The following is a 12068-nucleotide window of genomic DNA, read 5'->3' on the forward strand; positions in this document are numbered from 1 at the left end:
CCTAATGCTGAAGCCCAGATCGGGTGGCCGTGGGCCACAGAAGTCCCTGACAGACGTTCCCCTGGAGCACCATGAGGAGTGTAGCTGTGTGTGCAAGAACGACTCGGACTTAATCTAACCCAGGAGAACGACTCGGACTTAATCTAACCCAGGAGAACGACTTGGATTAAATCTAACCCAGGAGAACAGTTCGGACTAAGTGTAACCCAGGAGAATGACTCAGACTAAATCTAGCCCAAGAGAACGGCTCAGATTACATCTAACCCAGAAGAACAACTGGGACTAAATCTAACACAGGAGATCTGCCCGGATTAAATCTAACCCAGGAAACCGGCTTGGATTAAATCTCACCTGTGTCTACCCAAGGTGACCCAAGGAACCATGGACCCTATTTCCCCTTGGAAAGTATTTATTCATTGCTTACTGACTGGCTATTTTTTTCCAAGATGTCCATATAGTGAAACCCCGAGATCTCTTTATCTCAGCTTCATCTCAGCCAGAGCATCAGTATTCCTGGTCTCACACATCTGTAATAACTTATAAAGAACTTTCCATCTGTCTCATCAGAGTTTTGAGCATTTAGAAGGAAAGTCTCACACAGCTTGCTAGCGTCTGTTTGTGAATACGTGTGTGTGTGTGTGTGTGTGTGTGTGTGTGTGTGTGTGTGTGTGTGTGTGTGTGTGTGTGTGTGTGTGTGTGTGTGTGTGTGTGTGTGTGTAGATGTCTGCAGAGCTGTGTCAGGGCAGGAGGTTGAAGCTGAAGTTGAGTTTGTCCAGGACGCCTGGTCTGTGTAGGGTGTTCACTATGAGCAGAAAGAAAGAGAGAAATAAACAAACAGAAGAAAATGAGAAGGATGAAAAGAAATAATAAAACACAAAGATGGAGAGAGAATGAAAGACAAATGAAAGAAGAGAAAGACTGAGATGGCCAGGCTTGCTATGAGAGGAGCTGATTTTTGCTAATTACTAATTAATTAATTAATCTCTGCGTGAGAAGGGATTCTTTTGTCCCTCTGCACCAGCAGCTGATCCTGACGTGGATCAGTCTCCAGCTCCAAGCACTGCAGGAGCTTTTAAGAAGATCTCACATGTTGAAGAAGCCTTTGGATATCAGAAATCTCTTTGTGCGGACTTGAGACAGTAGTCCCATATCCCGTCCCTAATTACGTCGCAGACGAACAGAACCATCCAGTCTTGAGAGGAGGCAGAGCTGTTGAGGGTGCTGCTAACATCTCTCCTCTCGTCTTCTGTGTGTTATTCTGACGTTTTTTCATAAACATCGTCTAAAAGATTTGAAACATGAAAGCGTTTTTCATCGGTTTCAAACAGGAGCCCTGAGGACAGCAGGGAACTGGACTGGGATGACCAGCGTTGGTGTTACGTGTTTTCTCCATTCATCCAGTCTCAAAATGCTGTCTGAGATGAGTCAAAAGACAGGAGCGCACGCTGCTCTGTTATTGTAGATAGCATTTTAAATGCGACCCCAGATCTTGTAAATAGACTTTTGTGCAGTTATTATACCATCCGTTGTTCTTTTCTGCTGGTGTCTGCACGCTTTCAGGCTGTGCTTTCTTTTGTATTCATCAGTCTTGGCTAGATATGAAAGTAAGATCTTCATGCTGTGGTTTCATTACATGTTTGGGTGATAATGCCAAATTGGAAATTCTGAATAAAATGTTTGACACACTAAAATGGTGAAAGAGGCAGAAACCTGCTAGTGCCTGTTCCATTACAGAGGTTATCACAGACATTGTAAAGAACACTGTGAAAGACATGGTGGTAGGATCCCAAGACATAAACCATCACCTCCCTTCCACAGGTTCAAACCCACTGAGCAGGGTGGGTGAACCCCAAAAGCACAAACCCACTGAGCAGGATGGGTGAACAGGTACAGACCCACTGAGCAGGATGGGTGAACAGGTACAGACCCACTGAGCAGGATGGGTGAACAGGTACAGACCCACTGAGCAGGATGGTGAGGGATTAAGTATCTGTCCTCCAGTTACATTCACACATCATGATTTAGAGTCAGATGTGAAGAAGACCTCTCTCTGTCACACACATTAGTCATGCATAACTCATGATCACTCAAGTTATACATGTGGTAAAGAACAAGTCCATGATGTATTTATATGTATTTATACAAAGCAAACATTTTATGGTCAAGGGTGTTTCCCCCCCCCTACTAATGTCCCATGTTGCCAGTGTAACCTTTAACCTTTATAGATAAAACAAACTCTCAGGTCTGAATTTTATCCCTGTTCTCAGTCACTGGAATCCTTTTGAACTTAAACCGACACACACAAAGGATCCCTACACACATCCCTACACACATCCCTACACACAAACCTACACACACCTCTACACAACCCAACACACAACCCTACACACAACCCTACACACATCCCTACACACATCCCTACACACAACCCTACACACAACCCTACACATCCCTACACACATCCTTACACACATCCCTAGACACAAACCTACACACATCGCTACACATCCCTACACACAAACCTACACACATCGCTACACATCCCTACACACAAACCTACACACATTGCTACACATCCCTACACACATCCCTACACACATCCCTACACATCCCTACACACATCCTTACACACATCCCTACACACAAACCTACACACATCCCTACACACAAACCTACACACATCGCTACACATCCCTACACACAAACCTACACACATTGCTACACATCCCTACACACATCCCTACACACAAACCTACACACATCCCTACACACATCCTTACACACATCCCTACACACATCGCTACACACATCCCTACACACAACCCTACACACATTGCTACACACATCCCTACACACAACCCTACACACATCCCTACACACAACCCTACACACATCCCTACACACACTCCTATTTTCCTCCTCCACTCAACTGCTATTATTTACTCTAAGTGCAGAATGGTTATACATGTTTGATGGGACATAATCGTTTTGTGATGTATGCTTTTCCTTCTGTACTCTTCTTCTTTTGATTGTGTTTTTTGAATCATTTCTTTGTATTGATCTTCCACCCAAATGTATTAAACATGTTCAGACAACAAGCTGCGTTCATTGTGAAAATAGCCTGGGATGAATGGGAAATTATGGTGCTTACATCATGCTCAATTAATAACTCCTATTTTAGGATTATACTGAATAAAGTTACAATTTTAAAGGTGGATTGTGGTTGTAAAGCAAGAAAGTGAAGACCACACAGATTTAGGATTTTGTTTAATCGATCTGCCAAAGGTTCTTCTCTGAATGTAAATATGCTACTCAGTACCACACTGAAATACGTTCTGTGTTCTAAATAAGTTCCAATTGATTGATTTACACTCATTTGTAAACAAATAAAAACCTTTATATGGTTTTTCATAAGGGGTAATGATATTGTGTGATATTGTATGAGAAGCCATGGAATGTGTTGAGAGGTTTGTTGAAAACACTACAGGATCCTCAGGGGTCTCCAGCTGCTAACCACACAGGAATCACTGCTGTAACAACCTTAGCCAGCTGGAATTTGTCAGACTGTTATTACCCAGAAGGCCTCGCATGCAGGCAGACATTCGACTCGAAATCATCTTTCCAAAATGAATAGGCAAGTTTCTCTAGTGAAGAGTGACAAATGCAGAAAATATGATCGTTGTAGCACAGTGGTTTTCAAATCTGAACCTTGAATCTACATCTGGTCCTGGGTTTTTCTGGACCTGAAGGGTAGGTTTAAACACCTCTGTTGTAGCAAGGCCTTGTTTTGGCTTGAATCTCTTGTGTTTCTCTCATGTTTCTCTCTACAGCATCCCGCACAAGACATGGCCCATCTCTGCCCAGGCTTCTTTGATCTCATGATCTCGTCTCATGCCATGCTTCGAGATGGGCCTCTTCCAACTTTGATCATGGTATCCTGACACCATAAGAACCAATTCATTCCACTGCGCAGCCAGTCAGATCATTCATCCTTTGGCGAGGGTGCCCAGCTCTAACGGAGGATACGATTATGGCGGAGGGAGCGTCTGGATCGAGTTGTTCAGGGTGAAAGTGAGAACACGTCGTCGGCGTAAAGCAACCCGCTGAGACAGGGCGGCATGTGGTAAGGGAGAGCTCTCCCCCGAGACTCATTCATCAACCAGGAGCCGGACAGCAGAGTGAGAGCACCTGTTGTTTAGACCCACATATGCTCCCCCCTGACAGACACACACCAGCTCACGATTTTGTTGATGATGATGGTGTGTGTGTGTGGATATTTCTCAGCAGTTTCTCCTGTGGAAATTTATAATCCACTATACTAACTGCCAAAACTGTAGCTGTTTTAAGAATATGAAAAAGCCCTAATTATCCATAACAATGCTTATCTACATTCAGTTACTATTATGTAATATAATTTTGGCATAACAAATTACCATGACATTTTCCAGTGTCCACATGCAGTATACTGAATTAAATGTATCCAGCGAAATAACTTCCTAATTCACCGTTTAGTACCAGCTGATGGATGACTGAAGATATTTGAATTATTCAGCTCACAGAGCCAATATATTACTCACCTTTTCCTAAATGGCTAAATGGTTGTTCTTATCCAAATTCTCCAAGCTATTGTGAATACAAAATCTTCAAACAAAAACTTTACCTATTCACCTTTTTTTTTGTCAACGGTGACAGTGACTGGTAAACTACATTTTATTGGCTAATGAAACTTTACAGTCCTTAATTGCACTATGCTCGTTAGTTATTCGTACCAGGGGAGGATCTCCACCAATCAGGTCTCTCTGAGTCTGCCTATTGTTCCTCTGACTCCACCCTGGCACAGCCCACTAATCACACACCCCTCTAGCTCGTTAGCACGTTAAGACCAGACTCATTAGACGTTGTTCTCATGAGCAGCAGTGTTTCAAAGGTCTTCACAATGGTCTTAAGTGTGTCTGAGCCGTGGTTGTTATTCTTAAAGACCTCTGTTTCCCATCTGGTCTTGCTGTGACCTTTTCGCGGGGTGCTTTCCTGTTTGATACAGGGTAGCGTGCAACCACCCCGGCCGCCTGTGTTTCTGATTGTGCAAACTGTCTGCATGATGGTTCCCGCTCTGTGCAGCTAACAGAGGCAGCCGCCTGCTCCATATTACACATCAGCACAGTGTGAAGACATTTGATTTGCATTTTCATTATTGCAGAATGGTGATATCAAATTTCAGCCATGTAGTTCCTTGTAGAGCAAAGTAGAAAAGTATGTAAGTCGCAGAACTAAATAGGTTCAAAAAGACCACGTCTTATCACACGTCACTGGAGGTCACAGAGCATTAAACCTTCACTAAAATTAAATGCTTTGTCAGATCTTTTAATGGTCTGCCATCTGGTCAAACTAATCTAGAATTGCTAGATTAAAATGAGAATATATAGTATAAGGTTACATGTTAAACAGCTTTTCTGTGATTCACGACTCCATTCATGAGGTGAACTCTCCTCCCATAATCAATATTTTACGGGACCAGCGTCTTTCTCAGATCCCCTCACCGAACGTTTTATGTCACTCTCCCATCAGTAGACGAGCGAGGGGAAAATTTATGGCTGCGGGTCTGTGAAACGTATTTTCCTGGGAACTCCATCACCAGCATCTTTAATTGGACGTCGGCAGTAGCGAGCAGGAGGTGACGTCCCACTCTTACGCGTTAATTACAGGGTGCTTGAGCTGTGGTTTTCTAAGAATTGTCAACGGTTCTGGGAGTGGCCAGAAACCTCACGGAGACTAATCAATCCGGAGAGTGGAGAGGTGCAGAGACAGTGGCTGTGTGCTGAGCTACACCTAGTGCCTTCGGCCGTGTGCTGAGCTAAATCTAGTGCCTTCAGCTGTGTTAGAAATTAGAAATATTCCTGTTTCTAATGTGTGGAATACATGTGTGCATTATAGAGAATGACAGACATTGTGATCGAGCTTATGAAATAAAGAAATGACCTGTGAGACCACTAGAGATATACTTGAATACACTATACCTTGTAGAATATACTTGAATACCTTGTAGAATCTATAACCTTTCTTTTGCTGAGCATCTGTATGTATCCATCTGTATCTCCAGCTGTTCATCTGTGGTCTGGTGCTGACCACATGGTCACTGCTGGCTGGGTATTTCTGGATAGGAGGCCGTCTTCAACCCAGCAGTTACGCTGGTGACATCGCTGACTCTGACGCACGTGTACCAGCCCGACAGCCACAACTGTGCCCCAGTTTTGACAGTGATGAGAATGGCCTGTCAGCCGTATAATACCCGATCTGCAGGGACCCTGTGGTCAGAACCTGACATGGTAAACAGACATTACCTGAATACGGGCAGACTGAACCCTAGACGTGTTTCGGCATACCCCGAACATTCTCGCTCCCTTTCATGCGGCCTAGTGCTGTCAGTCACAAAGAAAATATACTGCTCACCATGGAGGAGGTCAAAGGTCATCGGTTTCAGCCTGGCCGTGTGATCGCGCCTCATAAATCTCAGCCTGCGCAATGTTGCAACACCGTGGAACAACCTCTTACGCCAGCGTGCGTGTGCGAGCACGTGTGTGCACGTGCATGTGCGCGCGAGCGTGCGTGTGCGAGTCGATAACTGCGCTGCAGCTCGGAGAGGACCATAAAGCAAAGGAGGATTATCTTGGAGAGCCGCACATCCATTTTGGCAGAGGAGGAGAGACGATAGCTGTCATCCATTAGCCTTCTGTCTCTGAACAATGTTCTACACTCACACACATATTCAGGGTTCAGGTAATAGACTTTATTGGTTTGACATGTGAAGGTGAAATTGCAACGGGGGAGGAAATTTACTTCCGGAGTCTCAGCGGTCAGCCATGAAGTTCTGGAACTCTGTCCTTGAGTTCTGGAACTCTGTCCTAAGGTTCTGGAACTTTGTACTAAAGTTTTGGGCAGTAGGCCTGAACTGCTGATGGTAAAGGAAAGTTATGTGATCTCATCACAGTTATGTAAGTCTCATCACAGAGAACATCACTGGCAAACAGACACTGTATGTGCTAGGAGAGAGAGGATTCAGGGGTCTGTCTTCTAAACTTCAGTTATTTCATAAATCCATAAGCGAGTAATCCTAAAAGATAAATATATTGTCAGGCTGTAATTTTGACACCATTATGTCACTGAACAGCAGTGTGTGTCTGATCATACTGATCATTTGGAGTTGTTTCCTGTTCCTGCTGCTTCTTTTTATGTGTGCAAAATATCACAGCACATATCCAAATACCAAATACTGGCAACACCAAACGTCGCTCTGTTTACGTTGAACCAATCTGTTAATCCCTGTTAATCCCTGTGGCATTAAACAATCCTATATGAACGGTTTCGCAAGTCTGAGCATGGCTGGCAGAGAGAAGCTTTCTGAGTGCTGGTTGTAAGAACTCTGTAGTGAACCTTGTTCATGTGTGTCAGCTGGACGGGTTACTGTCTTTCTGCAGAACAGTTTGGCCCTACAGTGGAAAAGAGGCCCTGGAGGCTCTTGAGTCATTTGTACTGAACACTGATTTGATTTCCAACCAGTATGACTACACTGAATGTTTTTTTGTTTTTTATTGTATCATGAAATAGAATAGGTCAATGAGTGCCTCAATTCAATGTAGTACCTCCGTGATGTGTGACATGAAGCTTGCTGTGCCACAGATAATCCAGATAGCACCTTATCCAGGCTGTAATATTAGCTGAAGGTGGTCATCATCTTTGAGATCTCTTGGATCACTTCTGTTTGCTCTCAGGGCTCTGGGAAGCTTAGCTGAAGCACTGAATGCTTTAGGTCAGCACGACTTCGGCATCATTGCGCTAGTGAGAAGAAGGGGACCATACCGTGTCCCTCTATGTCCCTCTGTGTCCCTCTACGTCCCTCTGTGTCCCTCCATGTCCCTCCTCATGGGGCGATGCATTTGAATTGAATGGTCTACATTGAATGGTGTGATGACTCCCAGCTACGGCAGTACGGGCCGATGTAACTCGTTGGTTCAGAACGTCTGAACATGGCCTCGTCGTACACCCCAACAGCCGCACTGCTTGGAGCACGACCATGTTGAAGAGTAGATTGAGAGACGATCTTCTGTCTGTGTGGTTTCAGCAGCCTGTGTACTGCAGGTGCAGACCCAGTGCCACCCACGTGCAGCTGAGACCGGGCCAGGTTTGTGTGGACTCTCTGACCGTGAAACCGTCTCTAAGTGCTTCCACATCACATCTGGCACGAGGCACACTGCTGCTCACGGACCTGATAGACACACACAAACACACATTCTCCATATGGCACAGTGAGGCAGAGGGGTCATACACATGAGCCTGTCAAACTCCCTACTAGGCTGGAGCCTTCTTTCTCTCTCTTTCTCTCTCTCTCTCTCTCTCTCTCTCTCTCTCTCTCTCTCTCCTCTCTCTCTCTCTCTCTCTCTCTCCTCTCTCTCTATCCTCTCTCTCTCCCCCACTCTTTCTCTCTCTCTCTCTCTCTCTCTCTCTCTCTCTCTCTCTCTCTCTCTCTCTCTCTCTCTCACACACACACACATACACACATGCGCATACACACACATTCAGCAGATATTTGGCTTACTGTTATATTTCTAGGTTTATTTGTTTATATATCCGTGTAAGGTTTGATTGTACCGTTTCCTTTCTCTTCGACCAGTGAAGATGTGCACACTGCTCTCAGAAGAACCATATATTCCATGCCACAGAATTCTAGGACTGACTGCCCTTGTGGCTTGTATTAATATTTAACACATTCACACAGAGATAAAACAGGCGTCTGCATGCGCCGCGCTGTGATTATTGAGATCTAATCACATTTAGTTATTTTCCCTCAGGAGATTTTTCCTCTCTGTAGTTCAGTCTCCACTCTGGCCTTGTTGGTATATCCCCCTATCATACCATCACCCAGACCATCACCATGGGGATCCCCCTCTCTGACATTTCCCATAATGCCATGCACCAACCCACCTTTGGCCTGATTTTTATGCTAGCTCACAGCTCACTCTGGGCATTAGAACAGCAGCCGGACAAAAAACCTCTTTTAGTCCACAGTCGGGCAGTGGGTCAAATCTTTTCCACTTTACAAAGTGTGTGCACACACCTCCATGCCCAACTGGGAGAATAAATCTCTTGTAAAGATGCTGTTCAAATACACTAAGGAAGTGGGAATTAATGATTTCTTTATGTATGAGTCGGCCTGCCTGCTCACTAAGTCAACAAGTCGTAAATAGACCGTAGAACACTGCACAGTGTGAAATGTGAACAGAACGCCAGTGAAGAGGAAGAGACTCAGAGCTGTGAGAAGGTTCAAAGCAGTTGCCTTCGTTATTTGTGTTAGACAGGTTTTTATTCTTTTCTCAAGGACACAATCAGGGCAAAGAAAATGCTTTTGTGCTGTTTTATTTTTTTACACAACTAATTTCATTTAGCAGAGATATGCGGAGAACTCTATAGAGGACATCTCAATGAGAGCTTTTATTGATTTTGGCCAATGCACTGAATCAAGCCTTTGTCCTGCTCGAGATCCGCAGTGGCCTGAAGCCTGAGATATTAGTGAGGCATTACTGGAATGGCAGGAGGAGGGAGGCGAGAATAGAAGTTGCTACTCTCTTCTCACTGAGTCTCATTCTCATCTCTCTTCTCACTAAGTCTCATTCTCATCTCTCTTCTCATTGAGATGCATTCTCATTTCTCTTCTCACTGAGTCTCATTCCCATCTCTCTTCTCACTGAGTCTCATTCTCATCTCTCTTCTCACTGAGTCTCATTCCCATTTCTCTTCTCACTGAGTCTCATTCTCATCTCTCTTCTCACTGAGTCTCATTCCCATCTCTCTTCTCACTGAGTCTCATTCCCATTCTCCTTCTCACTGAGTCATTCTCATCTCTCTTCTCACTGAGTCTCATTCTCATCTCTCTTCTCATTGAGATGCATTCTCATTTCTCTTCTCACTGAGTCTCATTCTCATCTCTCTTCACACTGAGTCTCATTCTCATCTCTCTTCTCACTGAGTCTCATTCTCATCTCTCTTCTCATTGAGATGCATTCTCATCTCTCTTCTCACTGAGTCATTCTCATCTCTCTTCTCACTGAGTCTCATTCCCATCTCTCTTCCCTCTTCTATTCCATTCTTATTCTATTCCACAGTGTCTTCACAATACCTTCTTAATTCCATTCCACATTCCCATTTTGTGAATTTTGCCATCCATCCATCCATCCATCCATCCATCCATCCATCCATCCATCCATCCATCCATCCATCCATCCATCTGTGTACACTTCTTGACTTTTTTATTTCACTTGCTTGCATATCAGTGTCAGTTTCCTGTTGATCCTTATACACAAGCAACTTCTGAAGCTGACCATCTAATTCACCCGGAATTATCTTACGAGCAGCCCAAACCATGAGGAACCTGTAGCCCCTTAGCAAACCTTCCCTACATCTGCCAGCCTACAGCTGAACATCACGCTGAAGTTTGGGAGCCTCACGCAGTGAGCCCAGCTTTCAGCTTTAACCTTGTTTGGTCCTCTGGCTTTCTCTGTAGACACAGACCTTCCTAACGTCTGCATCTCCACCATCGCCCCTCTGCTCCTCTCCTTGACCTCTGACTGAATGCAGGGACACAGACCACATGTAAGACCTTCCATATCACCAGTTGCTGTGTCCTCAGAATGCTTTACCGGCTGTCCCCGGTTCCTCTAATTTACTTCAGTGATGTGGTCACCAGCTCTGCGTGGGTAAGAGAAACACTCCAGGCAGGACCACTCTTCTCATTAATGGCTAAAGACTTACAAATGTCGGAAACCACTAATGCCCAACACCAAAGTAAGGTCGAGTCTCAGAAAGCATATGCTTCCACTGTTTTCTACGTGAGCCTTTGGAGAATTTAGCCGAGACATCGGCGCAGATCAGGAGGCGCTTGCAGGGAGCACAGTGAACACATTCAGCCCCCAGCGGCTGTGAGGCTTAAGCAAACGTCTGTTTGCTTTGGCTCAGACTGTGTGCAGGGCACGACTCACTCTGGACGTGCTCTCTCTCTCTCTCTCTCTCTCTCTCTCTCTCTCTCTCTCTCTCTCTCTAAGTTCACCTTTTTTAGATTATGCCATTACACAGATAGGACAGAGTGAAAGAAAAAAAAAGTTCATACCATGAGAATTGTGAAAGACGGGGAAGGTAAAGCACATAAGATATGAATTGGCCAACAAGTCCCTCCTCAGTGCCTGTCAGTGTCTGTAAGTATGAAATGACAAAGAAAGGGGGGAGGGAGCAAGGGAGGGAGGGAACGAGGGAAGGAGGGAGCTAGGGAAGGAGGGAGCTAGGGAGGGAGACAAAGAGTTGGACAAAGACCATAGATGGCAGTGAGAAAATTCAGAGAAATTAGAGATAGGAGAAAATGAGGAATGTAAAGTTTGTGTGTGCGGGTGTGTGTGTGTGTGTGTGTGTGTGTGTGTGTGTGTGTGTGTGTGTGTTCATACTTTCTCTGCACAATTCTGGCAGGACTCTGAAAGCCTTAACACACAAGGGCAGCAGGAATGTCCGTGACTAACACTGTCGTCCCTCCCTGTTTGGAAGTTATCGTTGCACTTCTGTGTGTTTTCCGTCCTCAACAGGGCTGTGGCACTGCGATTCCAACACACAGCATCTTCCGTGGTGGCGAAGTTGGGCTTCGTTCCGATGAGGCTCACGGTTGTGGTTAGAGGCCAAAGACTCCACTCCGTCATCTCCCTCTCTGTGGGAGTCTGTGCTGGGTGTGACGCGCTTGACTTCACTAAGATGGCCTCTGTCCAAGCCAAACGGACTGGAGTCTCGAGGGCAGGGCTACATGTTGGGATGCCATTGACCTAAATCACTGGTTCACTCCGTGCTAAGAGGTTACAAAGTCTCACAAAGCCTCTTTGAATTGGTCTGAACTCACGCTGCGTGCAGAGCACTAAAGTTTTCCTCAAAGTATCTGTCAACCCCGCCTCCGATGGTCTGAATCCTTTCATGTCCACTTTCAATCCTTACGAAAATGATGTACGTATCAGAGCAGCGTCTCAAGGATTTCATGACGCCCGGTT

At 45.1% G+C, this 12068-nt stretch overlaps 1 protein-coding gene across 3 annotated transcripts in view; it reads left to right on the forward strand.

Annotated features, from left to right (window-relative positions):
• The window catches only part of pdgfc (platelet derived growth factor c), a 55334-nt gene extending 52236 nt beyond the window's left edge, over positions 1 to 3098 (forward strand). Inside the window, exons 6-7 of one of the 3 annotated variants that reach the window (XR_013133910.1) lie at positions 1 to 682; positions 721 to 3098. The exon at positions 1 to 682 is cut by the window's left edge and continues 2 nt beyond it. Coding sequence is in view for 1 of the 3 variants with exons in the window: in XM_077021137.1 (XP_076877252.1) it covers positions 1 to 118 (118 nt within the window). In the remaining 2 variants the exon portion in view is untranslated. The other 2 variants (XR_013133909.1, XM_077021137.1) reach the window with 2 other exon arrangements.
• Positions 3099 to 12068: the final 8970 nt, after the last annotated feature.

The sequence above is a fragment of the Brachyhypopomus gauderio genome, chromosome 11 (genome assembly GCF_052324685.1).
Source record: "Brachyhypopomus gauderio isolate BG-103 chromosome 11, BGAUD_0.2, whole genome shotgun sequence".
In the NCBI taxonomy this organism is placed as follows: domain Eukaryota; kingdom Metazoa; phylum Chordata; class Actinopteri; order Gymnotiformes; family Hypopomidae; genus Brachyhypopomus; species Brachyhypopomus gauderio.